The sequence below is a fragment of the Asterias amurensis genome, chromosome 17, assembly GCF_032118995.1.
Source record: "Asterias amurensis chromosome 17, ASM3211899v1".
Lineage (NCBI taxonomy): Eukaryota > Metazoa > Echinodermata > Asteroidea > Forcipulatida > Asteriidae > Asterias > Asterias amurensis.
In genome coordinates this window covers 16186188-16208432 of record NC_092664.1, presented here as the reverse complement: position 1 = coordinate 16208432, position 22245 = coordinate 16186188, and the positions used below count along the sequence as shown (strand labels likewise).

Here is a 22245-nt window from a genome sequence, read left to right as displayed (position 1 = left end):
CATATCTATTCATAAAACTGTTAAATCTTAAGGTGCGATTTTCTCGTATAGAGCATACATGTATCTTGAGCATACCAAATATATGTTTGCACACCCTATATCCCAGCATCGAATAAAGGAATCAATGTGTGGTGAAGAGGTTTTCAACTAGTGGTTTAAGCTTGGTTCTTTATAATTTACCGAGATTATAAAGAACCAGGCCTCGGCGGGTTCGACACTTTTTCTTTCTTTTCCTATTATTGTGCACATAATATGTGCACAATAATAGGAAAAGACTTGTAATGTGCACATATCCATGCTGGCACAGTAAAACAAACGAAAGAAAACATACAAAACTACTTATAAATTATAGTCCTTGAACTAGTGACATAAGTTTTGAGAAGAGGTTTGAATTTTATTGACAGACTGTAAACCTGACGTAGTTCTGAGGTAATATAGTGGGGAGCCTTGTCGTTAAAGGCGATACTATTGATAACTACTCAAAATAATTATTAGCTGAAAACCTTACTTGGTAACGAGCAATGGGGAGCTGTTGATAGAATAAGACATTGTTAGAAATGGCGCCCTCTGAAGTAACGTAGTTTTCGAGAAAGACGTTATTTTCCACGAATTGATTGCGAGACCTCAGAATTAGATTTTGAGGTCTCGAAATGAAGCATCTGAAAGCACACAACTTCGTGTGGCAAGGGAGTTTTTTCTTTCATCATTATCTCGCAACTTCGAAGACCAATATTGAGCTCGAATTTTTCACAGGGTTATTATTTTGTGCACAATTTATGTTCAGATTCACCTAGTGAGAAGACTGGTCTTTGACAATTTCCAATATTGTCCAGTGTCTTTCAGTGATTTGTTGAGAATAAGACAAATCTCACATTCATTTTGTCAGACCTCACAGATCAGTTTGGATTTGTTTTTCTCTCGTTTTGTCATTTGTTTTGTAAAGTTGATACGAACCACGTGGTGGACACGTTTCAGTAAGGAGCCCCGTTCTGATGACGTGTACGCTAATGCTGATGACGAAGTTGATGATGAGGTCAAGGAAAGCAAAGGCGATATAGAGTTGAATGGCAACCATATTTTGGTACTAACTCAAGAAGGTAAAGTTGTTATTTGTAATAAATAAAATAAAACAACTGCAGATAACGGCTGTATGTCTTCTGGCTGGCACCCCGAACAAAGATATTTGCATATGAACAGGGAGACCGCCAACATAGGGCCAATTGGCTTAGTTGGAACAGCGCCGGTGTCCCAAGAAAATCTGTCAGCCGGAGAATCCGTCCCCCATTTGGACAAACGTGTGCTAAGGAGAATGTTTCAAAAGAGGGCGCTATAATAGAAGTAGTTTGTATCACAGACTTTAGTGTCTGTTTGTACACAGTTCGCCGTTTAGGGGATAAAATGTCATGCGTGCACATCGAAACGTTAAACCGGAGGTAGCGTGTTCAAGTCCCGCTATAGTTATTTTGTTCTCTGTTTAAATGGAATGTACACGTTAGGTAATTACTCAAAACAAATATTGACTTAAAAACTGACTTGGTAACGAGCATTGGAGAGCAGTTGATATAGTATACAACATTGTGGAAAACTACTCCCTCTGAAGTAACGTAGTTTTTAGATAGAGGTATTTTCTCACTAAAATAATAAAAGACTTCTAGCTAGAAGTATTTTATTGGAAAGCACACAAATTCGTCTAACAAGGATGTTTTTTGTTTCATCATTTTCTCGCAACTTCGATGACCGACTCGAGCCCAAATTTTCACAGGTTTGTTATTTTATGCTTATGTAGGGATACACCAAGTGAGAAGACTGGTCTTTGAGAATAACCAAACGTGTACCTTCCCTTTAACCCAAGTCAATGCAATATTCACCCAGTCATAATATTAGTTCCCCTTATGTGTGATGGCTAATTTACTGGTAGAACCCTTTGTTTAATTATCTGTCTCTCTACAGCAAAACTGCCAGACGTAAGGGAGTCCAAGTTACGGCGTGGGTACGACTGGTTTTGTGGCTATGACAACACGTACGACGGGATGGTCAACGCTCGGAAACACCGGGCTCATTTGAAGGAGGTCGAGTCTCTCAAACAAGACCGGACCGCTAAGATCTTCCTCAAGTCAATATCAACCTTGTCTTGATTTGTATTTTGACTGCGGTGTTTTTTAATTGTCTTTTCCATTCCTGGTTTAATCTAAGGCCAAATCAAAAACTACCAGTTGATCATCCCCTCCCTCATCCTTTTTTTAACAGTTTGTTCTTCTCAAAAAGACAACAGTTCGTGCATTTCTCATTAAACTTACCAATCTTTACTACATAAAGTAAGTGATGAATTTAAACTGAAGAATTGATGGTCAGTTTGAAGTAAAATGATGAGCGGCAACCTTTGAAAGAAATACAAAAATAACAGACCCTCATCCTCCTCTCTTTGGAAAAACCAGGACGATCAACTGACAGTTTTGTTTTCTTGGCCTAATGTTTGGAATGAGAGATTAATGGGAGATCAAGGGTGGGTTTCAAAACAGTTTTAAGGAACATTACAGAATTGGTCTCCTGAAAATGACTAGAACATGCTAGTAGACCAATATTCAAGAACTGAATCCGCGGTAATGCAGTTAATTACGATCGTATAAGCCAAAGTAGTAGTCCCAGCCAATTGTCTATACTACATGCATGGTGATATAAAGGAAATATTTACATTACACCAGTTCTTTTCATGACCAACACTACCCAATAGACAGTACCTTACTACACGCATGGTGATATAAGGATAACGGTTACATGTTACACAAGTTCTTTTCAAAACCGACACTACTCAAAAAGAGATTTTCACCTGGTTTTCCAACCGCAATCTCATACTTCACAAACGTAGCTCCGCAATCTTGCAGGAAAAATACTGAATGTTATAGTGACGGATTTGAGCGCTATGAAATAAGCACTAATTGTTATTATAAAACAAAGATATAACATTCAACGTCTAGTCTACCCCATATTATGCAAATGATTAGTTTGGGATTCGACTCCGGGGAAACAGTTACAAATTCTAATCAATCTAGGATCAATTTCGCAAAGAAACTAAGTCCTAACTCGAAACTAGTCAAATGACTATTATTAAAGGAACATTACATAATTATTTTTTGTTCTTCTTGTTGAAAAAAATAGATTTGCTGGCAGTGTCAGCACTTTATGTAACTCACCATCCATAAACTGACAAACCTGTAGAAGTTCGAGTTAGATCGGCCATCTGGGTCACGAGAGAACAGTGAAACACCGGTTTACATATTTTGCATGACATCAGTTTACAAAAAAAATGAATAAAAACGGTCACTGAGCGATAAACGGGAAATAAGATTAGATTTATTTATTTCTCACCACTGTGTGAGTTGCTAATACTATAGGACCGTATGATACATGCGGTGTCTTTTTTTATATTTTTTATATAATTTCATTTATACTTTTCGGTGTTTTTCCCCCCTGAAAATTGAACAGAAATCTGAAGTTAAGTTGGCAGAAAATTTGGTTGGTTGGTTTTCAAATCGTTGGTTGTTTTGGTAGCTTATTTAGTTAGTGAGGCGCATTAATTTTGTACAAACCCATAGACCGTATTGAATAATCCCTTTGCTGCTATTCAAATTGGTCTATTCTGGTAGAAACGTCTTTGAGTCTTCCTTCCAGGCTCATACAAAGTATCTAAGAACAAAATTGTCATGTAACACTGGCACGGCGCACAAGGAAAGCAAGCTCCTGTTGTTATGTGCACAAAAGGTCCGACCTTAATGTAAAGTTATTTGTATAGAACTGTTCTTTTATAATGCCTGTGATTTTTTTCACAGGACTCGGGAAAGTACTGAGTATACAGTGCTACACACATCGGTATATATGGGTAAAAACCAAAAATTAATATTCTTTATCCCTGATGCAAATTTAACATCTAATAAAACTGTTCTTTTGTTGATAAACCCGCTCTGGTCAGTATGAGTGGCCAAGTGTCTGCAAAAAACATTCCACCATGATTAAATAATATTTACAATAATATTATTCCGCATAATATTATGGAAATGAACAACATCAGAAATATTACATTGTTTGGTTAGTCTCACAATGTTTTTATATGGGAAAAGTAAAAAAAAACCAGGGGATCATACAGGACAATATTTGGGGAAAGCCCCAAAATGTATCTCTCCTGAAGATGAATGTGTTGTTACAAACGATTGTGCCTGGTTTTTTTTTTGCAATAGGCTTCCCATAGTTTGACAACCTTGGTGGGATGGGCCAAAACTCACAAGCCGTGACGTACGTAGACTTGTGGACCAGTCGTTATTAAATGGTCCCACACATTGGGATAGTCGAGTTGTGTGGCTGTGTCGCTCGTACTGCTGGTTGCCGACTTCTGGGACCGTAGTCGTGACAGCAGTGTAGTAGAATATCGTGGGAATCGCGGGGAGAACGCTATCACCGCGTCAGACGACTTGTCCACAAGTCTATCACGTACGTATCATCAATGGACCCACACATCCACGTGGTGGGTGTGTATTCATTTTACACAGTAGGTCTACACTGGGTGTATTAATAGCTCCATGCTCACACTGGTGAACTACCTACCAAGATCATCGGCAGTTCACAACAAGTGCACTCGTTCATGGACTTGAAACATTGACTAAGATAGGAAACATGGAAGAACACTCGACACTAGTGTTATGGGACTACGTGGCAGTGGTTGTCTACTTCGCACTGGTGTTATGTGTGGGGCTGCTTGTAAGTATAGCTTTTACGTTTACCTTCTGTTGAGGCATGAGGAGGGGGGAGTGGCGGCCGGCTGCGTGGACAAGAATTTCATCAGCATTTAATGACATCCATACTTATGGATCCATGATCCTACCGAGTATCGAAGTAGAAGAAGAAGTACCGTCTTTGTAAGCGGCCCTGATCATCAAGGGAGAAGGGTAGCCTTGTGTACCACCATGGATCATTTTATTTAGCGCCTACGCACTGTATTGTGTTTGTTTCTTTTTGTAAACTGATTGTTATGCCACTAGTTTTTACTCGATCTCGCCACATATTAGTTTTGATTCATTGCTTTCGTTAGGGGGGTCCATACTCGACAAGCTTTGCTTTTTATGGGCCCCCTCCAACTTCATCACCTTGTGCTCTGTATATTTTTTTTTGCTTTGTTTTCCGTAATTTATATTTTGCCTTTGCTTGTAAATGTAGTATTATAGTTACTTTATGTATTATCATTATTCCATTTGCTTGTAAAACATAGTTCTTTATTCACTGCTAATTGTTTTGTTTATTTGTTTGGATTTGGAAATAAAGTGAATTGAATTGAATTAAACAAATTGAATTGGGTCATGTCTCGGTGTTTTGGGGACTCGGTATCCTTGGGTTATACTTGAAGTGGTAGACGTTGTATATGCAAAGTTGGAGTCGAACGTGGGCTATCCTTGACCATATGACATCCATATCATCATATAATAGAGGTGAATGGAGGGCACATATATCATTACCCCCATGAGGATTTATACCATAGAGAAAGGGCAGCTGTCCTTTCCCCATGGCTTATGCTTATGGGAGGTAGAATATGCCCCTGTGAGTGTGAGGGACGGACCTATACCACTCGGACAGTCACGGTTGACTGCTCCCGTTGAAAGGTAAATCAATTCATTCTCTGTGTAGGAATATTGTAGATTGTGACCATTCGAGGACAAGTTCCGTATCCAACACCACTTTTGTATTCGGTATATAAAATAGTATCCGATTTATTCAATAGGAAATATTCCTTTTTGTAAAAAAATTGTGAACAATCTGTGGCAGGTTGTGACCTGGTTGTCCACACGCATGGCCCGTCACTTGTAGCTAGACATGTCGTTAAAATTCAAACTCTCTCTGCGATTCCCGCTGGCGATTTTCTCGCGAGACTGCTGGCCTTACGCAAGACTACTGCTCTGTTTCGCGCTGTGAGTTGGAGGGGGGAGTATGCAGCCATGCAGCAGCTCCGCGCAACAAGCAGCTACGCGCAACAAGGGCAATGGTCTATACGTATTCGATCACTGAAACATAAATCGTTACGCCACCAACACGACTAGATTAGGGACTTTTCGTTTTGACGACGGATGGTTCTGCGACGGTAAAAGATAGCATTTGGCGTCATCTGCGCATGCGTCGGCTTTGAGAACGGTCGTCCCACCATAGAGTAAGGACTTACTCTATGGTCCCACAATTTCTACGACAGTACTTGGGATGAATCTTCGTTGTGCTGAAAACGACAACGTTCAGCTGAACAACCGTCGCAGAACCATCCGTCGTCTAAAACGAAAAGTCCCTATTCGGCTTGTCCACAAGTCACATCAACAAAGGCACATAATGAAAATTTCAGCTCAATCGGTCAATGACTCGCATGAGAGAAAACGGTGAAAACCAATTACACATTTTGCATGACATCGACTACAACAAATTGAAGTTTTGTTTATTTCTCATCGAAAAATACTCTCATCATCATTAGACCGTGTAAGTTTTATTTAAATCTGTGACTTTAGACGGAACTTTTTCTTACCAGTTCTGTAATCTTTTAAAGACACTTTACAACTCTTGATATTCCGATGCTGCTTCAAACTTCTTTTATCCTATTACACTTTCCGTTCTTTATTTCAGTCCATGTGTCGTTCTAATCGAGGGACAGTGAACGGTTATTTCCTGGCTGGACGTCACATGATTTGGCTGCCGGTAAGTATTATAGGAGAGTGCGAGTTAGCCTGAGTTATGCTAGTATGGTGATGAAGTTCACTTCTTGATTTGTCTGAGAAACATTGGTTTTTAGAACTATATTACCAAGAAATAGTGTAAGTGTTTTTTTGCTGACAGATGCTAGCAGCGTAAGCACTTATCCACCATACATAAACTGACACACCTGTATAAGTTTGAGATCGATCAGCCATTGGTCACGACCAATTTATAGTGAAACACCGATTTCACATTAATTTTGCATGACATCGATTAAAAAACAAATGAATAAAACGCTCTCTGGGCGGTTAACTCCAAACGGCAAAAAGTTTTGTTTATTTCACAATGGCAATTCAGACACAATATTTCATGATATATATTTTCTACTCTAACATCATCATTAGACTGTGTAAGTTTAATGTGAATCTGTGACCTTAGACGATTTTTTTTCTTACCACTTGTGTAATGTTCCCGATGGTAAAACTATGACAAGATGAAAACAGAGCGAAACAACTGGCTGTAGGTACTAATTATAATCAGCGGACTCTTATCTAATAACTAATCCACCACAAAGAATTATCTCACAAGAGGCCTGTCATGTTGATGTTGAGCAAAGTCTGCTCATTGATATCAGGGCCAAGTGTCATGGCTCTGCTTACCGTAAACAGATAATCGGCGCTTATGGAAGCAGGGAATACGCTTTACGTCAGGCGTTTTCATTGGGGATTTTGGCTAATGGCGTGTGTACCCCGACGGTTGATGGTTGTACCAATCTCAGAATTTGGCGGTTAACTGAGCCATGCAATTGGGCTCTTGTCATGGTGAAATTTGTATGGATTAAATAATGGTGCATTAGGTTTATTGATCAAGAGTGGTGTTAGGAGTATTTATTTGGTAAACAGAAAACAAAAATACATAAAAGTAGAACATTTAACTGTTGATTTTGATTGTATGTTTATTCTTCAAAATTGTACGCACTTTTGATAATGAGGACGAAATTGCATTTGACGATTCTTTAGTGCTGGTCCGTTGAACTGTGTTATAAAAACGAAAGTGCATTAACTATGCCAAACCTTTTTTAATTTTCTAAGCAATAAATTCTGAAACATCTGTTCAGTTCATTTATAAATTCAGAAAAATTGATAGTCTACTATAAATTAGCATAATATTGCATCGTGGTCCTTTATACAACTACAATTTTATGAATGAAAAAAAAAAGCATTTTTAAAGAGCACCTGGTAAATTTAGTTGTATTTGATTGTATTCAATTCTTAGAAAAATACGAGCAAGGGCCTCAAATGCTCATAAACAAAAGCCATCCTATGGACCTCGCTCATTAAAAAAAATAATATGGATTTCATTGTTCAAAAGAGGTATAAAAAGTGTAACTTTACGCCATTGGAGGACTATAGACTTACTGAAAGTAAATGTTTGGTTGACAAAACGTTGACCCTAACTAACTCTAATTGGAGAATTCCCTACCTTTTTTTAACAGGTTGGAGCCTCATTGTTTGCCAGTAACATTGGCAGTGAACATTTCATTGGCCTCGCTGGGTCAGGTGCAGCCGGTGGCATAGGAGTTGCAGCCTTCGAATTCAATGTAAGTTCAAATTTTTCTTTCAACGTTTAAAGTCACTTGATACTATGTTAAATAATCAAAACAATTGTTAGCATAAAACCTTATTTAGCCATGGAGAGCTGTCGGTAGTTAAAACCATGATGAAAAAAAAACATGATGATAACGCTCCCTTCTGAATTGTAATGCAGTTTTTGGAGAAAGAAGTAATCTCTTACTTAAATTAATATGCATCTGAAAGAACACATACACCAAAAGGGTGTTTTTCTTTCATTATTCTCTTGCAAATTCGATGACCAATTGAGCAAAATTTTGTACATGTTTGTTATGCATATGTTGGGATACACCAAGTTAAAATACTTGTATTTGACATTTACTTAACGTGTCCAGTGCCATTAAAGGGAAGGTGTACGTTTGATAGCACTGTTCTTAAAAGTAACTGCAATAAAAACGACTGGTTTAGAAGCCTCATATAGCAGCTTTTTAAAGTTTAAAGCATTTTGAGAAAATTTCACTTCAAAGTAACGTGTAGCCTACTTAAAAAAGATATTGCCCCGACATTTTAATCTAAAAAGCGGGATTATTTGTCTGCCTGGAAATTAGTTCTAAAAACAGTCTATTTGGTGTGAATGTTGATTCTCTCTCCGGTGTCTTTATGTGATAACACCCAATGGTGTTCATTTTAACACTCCAATTTTCGCAGTGTAGGTTGCAATTCGGTTAGTCTCTGGGCCCATCGATAGTGTATTCATGTCTACCCTTTTCACTTTCTTGGTCACTTCCATGATGTATTTGTTCTTAGATAAATCATTATATTCATTGTGCCATTTAAAGGCAGTGGACACTATTGGTAATTACTCAAAATAATTATCAGCATAAACCTCACTTGTTAACGAGCAATGGGGGAGAGGTTGATAGTATAAAACATTGTGAGAAACGGCTCCCTCCGAAGTGACGTCGTTTTCGAGAAAGAGGTAATTTTCCACGAATTTGATTTCGAGACCTCAGATTTATAATTTGAGGTATCGAAATCAAGCATCTGAAAGCACACAACTTCGTGTGACAAGGGTGTTTTTTTCTTTCATAGTTATCTCGCAGCACCGACGACCGATTGAGTTCAAATTTTCACAGGCTTGTTATTTTATGCATACTATGTTGAGATACAGCAACTGTGAAGACTAGTCTTTGACAATAATTACCAATATTGTCCATTGTCTTTAAAAGAAGGAAGCTTGAAATTACCTTCAAAATTTTATCATAAGCTATAAATTAATTTCAATTTTCACTTTTTTTTTGCCAGGCATGCCTACTCGTGCAGCTATTAGGATGGGTATTCTTACCGGTGTTCATCGCAAGTGGGGTGAGTTAACATTTGAATTTTAGATTGTTGTGATTCAATATCATCAGAGATAATTGGTACATAAAGTATGAAGCCTTTTCATGTACTTGGACAAACATTATTTCATTATCTTGCGACTTTGATGAAAAATTAACAGCTAACATTTTCACAGGTTTGACATTTAATGCATATGTGGGGATACACCATTATGAGACTGGTCGTTGACAATAATACTGAAGGTTTACCCTCACTTTAAGTTACAGCAACCTTGGTATCTGGAAAAAACATTTCAACAGACTGACAGTTCACACACCACTCATTTTCATATTATCTTCGTCGGTTCCCTGTTTTGGCCAAAGTACAAAGCACCATTAATATAGATATTATATCAAAGCCATCAACAGCCCAAACAAGAAAACATTTTTGAAATACATATATATATATATTTATATTTATATTTATATTTGTTAATATTATAACTTGATCGGTTTTATTTTAACCGTCAAAGACATGGTGCAAAAACCACGATTTTTTTCACATGGGGTTGGGGGTGGTTAGTTCACGTTTTACCCTTTGTCAGGGCACAATACACATGTGTGGATCTATTCATGCTTCATTAATAAACTATAAAAAAGGTGATGCACTTAACATATTTGACCAGAAAAGGTTATCAGCCAAAATACCATTATGTACTATCTGAGACTGGTATCCATGCAGCAGCTAGTTTTTTCTTAGCAGGAAAATTGATAACTAATAATCTTCTGCTTTAGCAACGATATAACCGGCGTTGTCAGTAATATTTACAAAACATTTTAATAGTAAGAGTTTCAACAGTTAATGATCATGATGTATTCTATTAATTAATGGTCTATGTACTTTTTGTAGGCAGAAAACACAATTTCCACAGGATTACACGAAACTTACACAGTTTGAAGATAATGATAGTAGAAAGCTTCCCTGAAAATATTGCTTGCTGAGGTGCTGTAGTTTTTGCGAACTTAGTAAAACCATGTCATGAAAATAATTTTCGTCTCAGTGATCATGAGACGAAAATTATTTTAGCATTTAAGAACGTCTTTTCATGACATTGTTTTCCTTCCTCTATTTTCAAAAACTACAGCACCTCAGCAACTGATATTTTACGGTACGCTTTCTACCATCATTATCTTCAAACGGTTTAAGTTTAATGTAAATCTGTGGACATAATGTTTTGTGTTACAAAAGAAAATAGATTCTTTTGATGTGAAATAAATTTTTGCCACATTATTATAATATTCTCTCTTGTGGTTGCAGGTATACACCCTTCCAGAGTACATGATGAAGCGATTTGGAGGGCAGAGGATACGCGTTTATCTTGCCATGCTCTCTCTCGTCCTTTATATTTTTACAAAGATTTCAGTAAGTTAAAAAGAAATGGTGATAATTAAGTATAACTTGAAGCATTGAAGGCAATTACTCAAAATAATCGTTAGAATGCAAGCATTAACAAGCAACGGAGAGCTTGTAGAACTATCAGAAAAGACTTCAGGCCTCTGAAAGCACACAAATTTGTGCAATAAGGATGTTTTTTCTTTCATTATTCTCGTGCAACTTTGATGACCAATTGAGTAAAAATTCTGTAAAATGCATATTATGTTGAGATACACCAAGTTAGCATACTGACTTCGACAATTATCAAAGGTGTCCAGTGCCTTTAAAGGAGCTATCATGTGACACTTTCACAAAGATGTCAATACAGGCCTATCCAGCAAGTGTTTAGCTCACAACATTTTGGTAGGATTTAAAATATCGATTTTCAAAATATTTACACATGTTATAAATATGATCATAATTTTTCTTGAATAGGTGAACTTGTTTTCTGGTGCACTGTTCCTTCAGCAAGCTCTAAATTGGAACCTTTATGCTTCAGTGATTGCGCTACTCATTCTGACAGGCATATGTACTGTAACTGGTGGACTAGCAGCTGTTATCTTCACTGATACTCTTCAGTTCTTCGTTATGATGATCGGATCTATCATTCTGATGATCTTGAGTAAGTTCAAGCAATCTTGAAAATGTGGTACAATTCTTTTCCACGAATTTCCAAAATATATCTACTCCGCTGTAGTATAGAATATATAAGCAAGACAAACTCATAAAAAAACATAACTTTACCTGGCAAGTAGATATCACAATGCAAACCAATATAATGAAATGTAACTCATTCTGCAATGAAGCAATTGTGACGATACGGAGTTCAAGGGACAAATTATTTTGAAAAAAATTAATTTGTATTTACTAAGTTTGCTTAAACTATTGTTTGGTCGCTCAAAATATAATGTTTGTTTTCTAAAACATTTAGTTTGTTTGCTCTTGATTTAGTTATCTTGAAATATTATCTTATTCCCTTGGCAGCGGCGACGGCTCTTAAATCCCGAGAGGTCGCAGGTTTAATTCTTTAGTAAATCTGTCTGTTCAGCCCAGAATTGGGTTAAAATTTTCCCTTGACAGTCAGCCTCCCTGCAATTTTAAAAACCAATGTATATATTTCATGGCCTGATCAGACTTTTATTTTGTAATATCACATATTACTTAAACGAAATTGCTAAATTGTTTTCCCGCCAATATTTTCCCGCCAGGTTTTATTAAGGTTGGTGGGTATGCAGAGCTGAAAGTGAAGTACATGGCGGCAATCCCAAATGAAACTCTGTATACCAACTCGACCTGCGGGTTACCACGGAATGACTCATGGCAGATGCTACGTGACCCGATCAACTCTGATATGCCGTGGGCTGGGTTCCTTTTCGGTCAGACGCCTGCGTCAATTTGGTACTGGTGCGCAGACCAGGTATAAATATTCGTGACCTTTATATAAACAACTTTTATGCAGATGTTTGTCAAAATTCGGCCTTGCAACAAGGTCAAGAAGGCGCTTGTGATTTTGAGCAGAAAATTAATCCAATTACTTTTAAAGTGGTCCTGTACTAAAGATTGGCTGACTATAGCGGATCAACTCCAACTTGGTTTGTGGATTGGTCATGAGATCCCCAGAAGCCGATTGTTTTTGGACCCCCTCAGATAAATATTCAGCTCATTATGGCTAAAACAAAAGAAATGTTGTCCGAGCGATATCTCAAGAAGGACTTGGCGTATCAACTTCAAACTCGGTTTGTGGATTGGTCATGGGATCCCCTAAACGCCTATTGTTTTTGGAAAAATATTAAGCTCGTTTTGGCTAAAACAATAACTCAAAAAGGACTTGGTGTAGCAACTCCTATCTCAGCGGGGCATTTGTGTTGTCAACACACCATTCTTGTTTATAATTATTACTATTTAAATAACAAATTTTGGAAATTTTGACTCAATTTGTCATCAAATTTGCAAGAAAATAATGAAAGAAGAAACACGTTTTTGTTTGCACAAATTTGTTGCTTACAGATGCCTAAATAAAGCTTCAGGCCTAAGGTATTTCTTAAGTGAAAAATTACCTCAGTGAGAAAAAAAACTATGTAACTTCAGAGGGAGCCGTTTCCCACAATGTTGTATACTACTAACAGCTTTCCACTGCTCGTTACCAATTAATTTTGTATGATAACACTTGTGTTCAGTAATTACCAGTGCTTTAGAGTCAAGTTGTTGTTTTTATTTCCTGTCTAAGATGATGGTGCAGAGAGCCCTGTCTGCAAAGAGTTTATCCCACGCCCAAGGTGGATGCTTAATGGCCGGCTATGCCAAGATGCTGCCATTGTTTCTTATGGTATTACCAGGGATGATCAGCCGAGTTCTATTCACTGGTATGTTGGATCAATTATTGTCAGATACATAAAATGTTAAATTTAACAGTGGTATAATATGAGACTTGAGGCATTGCATGGCGAGGTATCATATTTGGCTTGCGGTAACACATTTTTTAATGTGTGTATCTAGTTCTCTTGTAGATTTTGTTTTTGTGTGATTTTGCTTATTTGTATCTTGTTTCTTTCTCTCATTGTTTATTTAATTGTTTCTCTTTATGCGCTAAGAGGCTTTTTGCATTAGGCGCTTGACAAAATGTCTTATTATTATTATGCTGTTTGAAAACTTGTCTTGCTTTATATTCTACTACCGCGGAATAGATTTTCAGAATTCGGAGACTTCTCAGATCTGAAAAGAAATGTCCTACCTTTTAACCCTGGGTGGAAGGTAGAAAATCGGCCGAGACTACCACCTTAAGCATTGGTCAAATACATAAAATGTTCATTTTTGAATAGAGTAGGCCTTCAATAATAATTAAATATAATTAATTATATTAAATAATTATTATTAATTAATTAAATAATTATTAAATATCAACTATAGTTAATCCCATTGGTTTGCTTGTATCTTGTTTTAATTGTTACAACATCCATTTTATCTTTTTCCACTCCCTACCTGTTCTTCTCAGAGCAATTTCTAACATTTTTCCTTTGGCTATAATTTTTTCCGCTTCTTTCTGGATTCTTCCCTTAAATCCATTTGCCCTCTCCTTTTCTATAAATTGATATGTATTTGTTTGTACTTGTGTATGCCTCTGAAGAAGGTCCGGCTTGGATCGAAAGCTAAGGCCATCTACCCTACTCATTAAATATTAAATAGCTATATAAAGCGTTTTTACAAACCAGATCAAAGCGCTGAACGAGAGTAGGAAAATCACTATGAACAAGTCTTTATAGGAACTTTTTTTATACCATTAAAACAATCCCGTGAACATTTTATTTGTGGTAGCATTATTGAGAGATTGCCGAAAATCTTGCGCGTTTTTTGTCAATGGAGGGAGAAAAAAAGTAAAGTTGTGTCATTTTTAATGTTTCATTTTCTTTATTTGCTAAAGATGAAGTTGCGTGTGCATCGGAAGAGGCTTGTATGGCTGCATGTGGAAGTTCTACCGGATGCTCAAACATTGCTTACCCTAAGCTGGTCATGGGAGTACTACCTGTTGGTAAGAACAAAATCAATGCAATTTAGTGTAGGTGAAAGAATGTAGGTGAAAGTATTAATATTCCAGACCTCTAAACACAGTCTAAGTTGTAGGATGTAGGGTATAGCTAAGAGCTACTGTAGCTTTACAAATCCGCCGGTTTTGGACTGATCAATCACAGAGCTTGATTGACCCCCACTGATTTATGCATTTCCTCCACCAAAGGTCTACGAGGCGTCTTGCTGGCCGTCATGCTGGCCGCTCTTATGAGCGACTTGACCTCTATTTTCAACAGTACCAGTACCCTCTTCACCATCGACATCTGGCAGTTCTTCCGGGTCAAGTTTAGCAAGAAGTCTGCAAGTGTTCGGGAGCTCATGATTGTTGGCAGGTATGTTCATCCTTAAAAGTTTCCTCTTCAAAACTCATTCATAATGTTACCACCTTCAGTCTCCTGACAATTAACAGCAAGCTAATCGAAACGTTGAGACCAAAATTAATAATAACTCACTCCTCGGTAGTGAAGTTAATTACGCTTTACTAACGGATAAAGTAGTAAAGTCCCGTCCGATTTTCTACCTTCCACCCAAGATAGTAGTTACAAAGTAGAACGGTTCTTTTCAGAACTGGGAAGTCTCACAGATTCAGAAAATCTTAACTGTATTTGACTTAACCAAGTCCATCGTTTGTGTCACCCTCCAGGCTGGTAGTCATCGTGATGATCGTCATCAGCATCGTATGGATACCAATTATACAGAAGATGCAAGGAGGTCAACTCTTCATCTACATCCAGGAGATCTCTGCTTTCCTTGCTCCTCCTGTGGCTGCCGTCTACCTTGTGGCACTGCTCTGGCCGAGAGGCAATGAAAAGGTAGGATTCTACTTGAATTGTGATTGCATTTTTTATAGTCAGGAGTACAATTTGGAGGGAAGATTTACAGGACAGTGGGACTTTTAGCTCAACATGTTTTCAGACCAGATTTTTTTTTTACAAGACCAGTCCAGTTGAAACAAAACCAAAACCAAAACCTACACAACCATTTCAACTGTTTAAAACAAAATTTTCATTTGTGTCATCTTCAACTGAACTTAAGATATGTATTTGAAAGATGGTCAGACCTTTCCAGTCATAAGTTTACTGCATGACCTGATGCTAATCTAATCATTGGCCTGGTCCAGTGTAAATTTCGGGCCCTGATATATATTTATGACTCTGGATTGACACCAAATATTTCGTTAAGATCTTCCTTGATTTCAAGATTTTATCAAACCTTCTTTCGCCAAAAGAATTTGGTTAAAGGCAGTGGACACTATTGGTAATTGTTAAACACTAGCCTTCACGGTTGGTGTATCTCAACATATGCATAAAATAACAAACCTGTGAAAATTTGAGCTCGCGCGATAATAATGAAAGAAAAAACACCCTTTTCACACGAAGTTGTGTGCGTTTAGAAGGTTGATTTCGAGACCTCAAGTTCTAAATCTGAGGTCTCGAAATCAAATTCGTGGAAAATTACTTTTTTCTCGAACACTATGGCACTTCAGAGTAGAGAGAGCCGTTTCTCATAATGTTTTATACCATCGACCTCTCCCCATTGCTCGTCACCAAGAAAGGTTTTATGCTAATAAATATTTTGAGTAATTACCAATGTGTCCACTGCCTTTATAAGAATATTTGTAAGCTGTAACAAAAGGGACATTGTCCACATTGTGTCTAACCCAGTAGTTTGTGGTGGTCATGCCTGGTGGTGGTGCGCAGTATCTATACAACTCCCTTAATTTTAACATCTGGAAGGTATTATGAATGATTGGTAAGTTATCAGGTTTTTTCCCCCCATTGGATAGAATAGAAAAGTTGTAATTACTAAGGCTGGAAAAGTCTTATAAAAGTGGCCAACCATGAATGTCATTGCGTCAATTGTGTCTCCCATGCGACATAAAAATTACTTGTTACCAAAAATTAAACTTTGCAATTTTAGGGTTGTTTCAGTGGTCTGGTAGTCGGGTTCATCATCGGTGTAATTCGGATGATTTTGGACTTCACCTACCGAGCCCCACCCTGTTGGGAGGAGGATACCAGACCAGCCGTTACAGCACGAGTTCACTACATGTACTTTGCAATGATCTTGTTCTGGATCACTGTCATTGTGGATGTGGTAGTCAGCCTTCTTACAAAACCACCTGATGACGAAAAGGTACAAGCGATTTTGGTATTATGACACATGTATTAGGTTTGGGTAAATTTGGATGAGTATTACCCAAATCAAACAGTGCACTCCTACATTGTCTGCAATACCTCAAAAAGGCTAATGGCGGTATCGGAGTTGGCGGTTTTATTTGTGTCCAGCTAGGTATAGCAAGCCCATACAGGGCCAATGGGAAACTTTCTGGGCTATATGGGCAGGGGCTCTAATTGGGTCCTTATGGGTGTGGGTTTTGGGAAACACTGCAATATGGGATTCATGTGGGCAATCTGGGCCAATTGAAGGGGTAAAGTGTTGCAGTAATAAAATAATCATCTTGCTCAAGGACACAAGTGCCAAGACCGGGATTCGAACCCACACTCCGAATGAATATAAACACCAGAACTTGATTTCGATGTTCTTAATCACTTGGTTATGACACCCCATAGACAACCAAACTAGAAGGTCTTGTTATGTTTTAAAATGTTAATGCTTTGCAGAATTTATTTCAGTGAAAAGTGTTGTGAGTACCATTGTATATATCGCCCTCTAGTGACAACTTATAAACATTTTTAATTTTCCCACTCTTTTGAAAGTTAATTCGCACAACATGGTGGAGTCGTCTGAATCGCAATCCCCGCTCAGACGAGGTTGAGGAGACCAAGGAGGATGAGGGGATGGATGGTCACGTCATTGTCGTCACGAATGGAGGAGGTAAAATAATGTTTGGTTTTTGACATCCCTAAATTCAAAATTCAATCATAATGTGATTGGTAAAAGTCTATGATAGCAGGCCTGATACTTCACGAGGGCATTGGGGGCGATTGCCTCCATGGTCAACGTTCATGGTGCCCTCGAAATGCTCAAGTAGAAGGTAAAAAATCCCTCTCACCAATGAGAAAATGTCTTGCCCTATAAAAAAAATAAAAAAACACACATTTTTTGTGAAGAGACAAAGACATTTGCCCAGCAGCATGATGATCTTTTGGAACTTTTTAGAGCTTCTTAAGTAATCGTTTTCTTTTGAAAATGTGGATGCCGAAATGAAACTGACAAAAAAAGACAACAAAGGTTCTCGCAGAATAGTTCAATCAACCGCAAAGACAGAAATGGACTGTCGCGCCGACCTGTGCAAACACTTCTGAGGGTTGAAAATCATGACCATCAGACTCAGAAGGCAACTCTAAAAATCGATGAATTTCTTACAATAGTATTACTTTGTTACAGAGCGCCCAGACATAGAGAAGACAGTGTTGAGGCGAGGCTACGACTGGTTCTGTGGTTACGATGATTCATCAGCAGGGAGGATCAAGGCTAGAAAGCAACAAGAACATCTCAGGAAGGTGTCTTCCCTCAAGCAAGACCCCAAGGCCAAGATCTTCCTGAATATTAACCTGGTTTTCATTCTTCTTATTACTACTACAATGTATATCATTTTTACCATTCCAGGTTTAATTTAGAGGAACACTAATTGGTCGGCTCAGTGCTCTTATTATTATTGACTACAATTCACATCTGTGGTGATCAAAATTTCATTAAAGGCACTTTTCTTTCATGATTAATTTCTTGCAACTTTGATGACCAATTGAGTCCAAACTTTCACAGATGTGTTATGCATTTTATGTTGAGATACACCAAGTGAGAATGGTTTGGACAGTAAACCAAAGGTGCCCAGTGCCTTTAAATGAAAAGTGTGTATGTATTTATTTGAAGAAAAAGAAAATCTACAAAATCAATGTTTTCTTAGACACTGAATATTTCTTTTTGCAAAATAAATACTTTGAAGACCACTCTTGATCAGTAGACTCGATTAACCAGTAAGTTATTAACCAGGATCTGCAAAATGTACAAAACGCAATTTGAAATCCATACAAATTGACCTGATGAACTTGTAGTACTGAGCCGACAAAATTGCCTTTTAACTTTTTTTTTCTTGGTGCATCCATCTTGTTTTTGTTTTTTAAAGTTCAAACTGAGGCGCAGTATGAATTCAGTCTGGTGCCTGAAAGGGAAGTTTTATGTTTCTACTAATTTTTCTACCTCGAGAAATATTGTTATCAGAATAATAATAGTAAATTTATTGTACATTGAGCATAATTAATACAAATTCCAATTTTGTGGCACTGTAAATAAATTCATTTATTTTTCTAATCTTGGTAAGGGGCTGCAAGGCTATGGGTAATTGTATAGTCTTTGTTTTATATAGTCTTCATATTTTAAAACTATAGTCTTTGTTGAAGTTGTCAACATGATGTCAACCCAAGCAAGACTTGCACAATCTACAGATTTAGTGATGTAGTGTATACTTTTGAAAGAACGTACATTATTTTCTGCCAGGTAAGAAATTTATCTAATATAAGAACAAAGCATTTCAATATGCAACTCCTTATAATGCTTGTATGAGTGAAGTACGTGTAGTGATTAGCTGCTATTTACATTTCCCAAAGTCTGGGACCAAGTGTAATTTCTTTTCGCTTGAAAGTGTAGTCTATCATTAAATATGTATCATGTTTTCTATAATTTGTTTCTATTGTTTTTGAAGGACAAACCTTGCGTGTTTTAAGATTGAAACATCGAGAAAAATCACAAAAGGTAAGCCTCGCTTGTATATTTAATATTGAAAAATTTGCAAAGATCACAAAGAGTAAGCCTTGCCTTTTTTTTTTAAATGGAAACATCTAAAAAATCACAAGGGGTAAAAATTGAAATATTGAAAAAAAAGACAGGTAGACTTTGCATAATCTACATGAAACACTAAAGAAAAAATAATAATATTTGTAAAAATAGAAATATTCAGAAAAAAACACAAGGGATAGCCGAAGCCTTGCATACTTATGAGATAAATGGAAAAAATTAATGAGAACACACCCACATTGAAAAATCACAAGGTAAGCCTTGCGTATTTAAAATGCAAATACTGAGAAACTACAGGGGTAGTCCTTGCATATTTAAAATGCAAATAATGAGAAAAATCAGAAGGGGTAAGCCTTGCATGCTTTAAAATACAGGAATTGAGAAAAGTCACAAGGTGTAAGCCTTGCATTTTTAAAAATGGAAATATTGAGAAAAATCACAAGCAGTAAGCCTTGCATATATTTAACAATGGAAATATTGAGAAAAATCACAAACGGTAAGCCTTGCATATTTACGAATGGAAACATTGAGAAAAATCACAAGGGGTAAATCCTTGCATTTTTAAAAATGAAAAATTAGAAAAATCACAAGGGGTAAGCCTTGCATATTTAAAATACAAATAGTGAGAACAATCACAAGGGGGAAGCCTTGCATATTTAAAAACGGAATTATTGAGAAAAATCACAATGAGTAAGCCTTGCATATTTAAAAATTGAAATGTTGAGAAAAATCACAAGGGGTAAGTCTTGCATTTTTAAAAATGGAAATATTGAGAAAAAATCACAAGGGGTAAGCCTTGCATTATTAAAAACGGAATTATTGAGAAAAATCACAAGAGGGTAAGCCTCGCATATTTAAAAACGGAATTATTGCGAAAAATCACAAGCGGTAAGCCTTGCATGTTTACAAATGGAAACATTAAGAAAATCACAAGGGGTAAATCCTTGCACATTTAAATTAATAGAATGAGGAAAATCACAAGGGGGAAACCTTGCATATTTAAAATGCAAATAGTGAGAACAATCACAAGGAAAAAAACAGAATTATTGAGAAAAATCACAATGGGTAAGCCTTGCATATTTAAAAATGGAAATATTGAGAAAAAACACAAGGGGTAAGCCTTGCAGATAAAAACGGAATTATTGAGGAAAAAACTGAATTATTGAGAAATCACAAGGGGGTAAGCCTTGCATATTTAAAAACGGAATTATTGCGAAAAATCACAAGCAGTAAGCCTTGCATATTTACAAATGGACAAATTGTGAAAATCACAAGGGGTAAGCCTTGCATAGTTTAAATGCAGATAGTGAGAACAATCACAAGGAAAACACCAGAATTATTGAGACAAAATCACAAGGGGTAAGCCTTGCATATTTAAAAACGGAATTATTGAGAAAAATCACAACGGGTAAGCCTTGCATATTTAAAAAATTTAAATGTTGAGAAAAATCACAAGGTGTAAGCCTTGCATTTTTAAAAATGGAAATATTCAGAAAAATCACAAGGTGTAAGCCTTGCATATTTAAAAACGGAATTATTGAGAAAAATCACAAGGGGTAAGCCTTGCATATTTAAAAACGGAATTATTGCGAAAAATCACAAGGGGTAAGCCTTGCATATTTAAAAACAGAATTATTGAGAAAAATCACAAGGGGTAGCCTTGCATATATTTAGAAATTGAAAAACTGAGAAAAGTCACAAGGGGTAAGCCTTGCATATTTAAAAACTTAATATTGAGAAAACTACAAAGGGGTAAGCCTTGCATTTTCAAATATGGAATATTGAGAAAAATCACAAGGGGCAAGCCTTGCATATTTAAAAAGGGAAATTTATTGGGAAAAATCACAAGGGGTAAGCCTTGCATATTAAAAAAAAAGAAATATTGAGAAAAATCTTAAGGGCTAAGCCTTGCATTATTAAGAACGGAATTATTGAGAAAACTGACAAGGGGTAATCCTTGCATATTTTAAAATGGGAAATATTGAGAAAAATCACAATGAGGAAGCCTTGCATTTACAAGTGCAAAAATTGACAATAAGCCTTACATATTTAAAAATGGAAATATTGAGAAAAATTACAAGGGGGAAGCCTTGCAGATACAAATAGATATATTGAGAAAACATCACAAGGGGTAAGCCTTGCATTTATTTAGAAATTGAAAAACTGAGAAAAATCACAAGGTGTAAGCCTTGCATTTTTAAAAACGGACTTATTGAGAAAAATCACAATGGGTAATCCTTGCATATTTACAAGTGCAAATATTGAGAATAAGCCTTGCATATTTAAAAATGGAAATATTGAGAAAAATTACAAGGGGGCAGCCTTGCAGATAAAAATGGAAATATTGAGAAAAATCACAAGGGGTAAGCCTTGCATTTTTAAAAATTTTAATGTTGAGAAAAATCACAAGGTGTAAGCCTTGCATTTTTAAAAACGGACTTATTGAGAAAAATCACAATGGGTAAGCCTTGCATATTTACAAGTGCAAATATTGAGAATAAGCCTTGCATATTAAAAAATGGAAATATTGAGAAAAATTACAAGGGGGCAGCCTTGCAGATAAAAATATTGAAAAAATCACGAGGGGTAAGCCTTGCATATTTAAAAACGGAATTATTTAGAAAAAATCACAAGGGGTAAGCCTTTCATATTTAAAAACGGAACTATTGAGAAAAATCACAAGGGGTAAGCCTTGCATATTTAAAAACGGAATTATTGCGAAAAATCACAAGGGGTTAGCCTTGCATATTTAAAAACAGAATTATTGAGAAAAATCACAAGGGGTAGCCTTGCATATATTTAGAAATTGAAAAACTGAGAAAAGTCACAAGGGGTAATAAGCCTTGCATGTTTAAAAACTTAATATTGAGAAAATTACAAAGGG

The 22245-nt window shown here is 36.6% G+C and overlaps 1 protein-coding gene across 1 annotated transcript; it reads left to right on the top strand.

Moving 5' to 3' along the window:
• The first annotated feature begins 900 nt into the window (after positions 1 to 900).
• On the top strand, positions 901 to 19376 carry LOC139949908 (sodium/myo-inositol cotransporter-like). Its single transcript, XM_071948478.1, has 15 exons — positions 901 to 1097; positions 1951 to 4749; positions 6646 to 6717; positions 8210 to 8314; positions 9591 to 9650; positions 10923 to 11027; positions 11475 to 11661; positions 12248 to 12456; positions 13267 to 13402; positions 14458 to 14565; positions 14770 to 14935; positions 15247 to 15415; positions 16524 to 16739; positions 17324 to 17441; positions 17955 to 19376. Exons 2-15 carry the CDS (start codon positions 4666 to 4668, stop codon positions 18185 to 18187), a joined length of 1968 nt encoding a protein of 655 aa, XP_071804579.1. The 5' UTR covers positions 901 to 1097; positions 1951 to 4665; the 3' UTR covers positions 18188 to 19376.
• The last annotated feature ends 2869 nt before the right edge of the window (positions 19377 to 22245 follow it).

Excerpts from the sequence above, each read along its gene's own strand:
- LOC139949908 (XM_071948478.1), top strand. The coding sequence starts at position 4,666 with ATGGAAGAACACTCGACACTAGTGTTATGGGACTACGTGGCAGTGGTT. Across the intron at positions 6,718-8,209 it reads GTCACATGATTTGGCTGCCG|GTTGGAGCCTCATTGTTTGC; the intron begins GTAAGTATTATA and ends TTTTTTTAACAG. Across the intron at positions 13,403-14,457 it reads CAGCCGAGTTCTATTCACTG|ATGAAGTTGCGTGTGCATCG; the intron begins GTATGTTGGATC and ends TATTTGCTAAAG.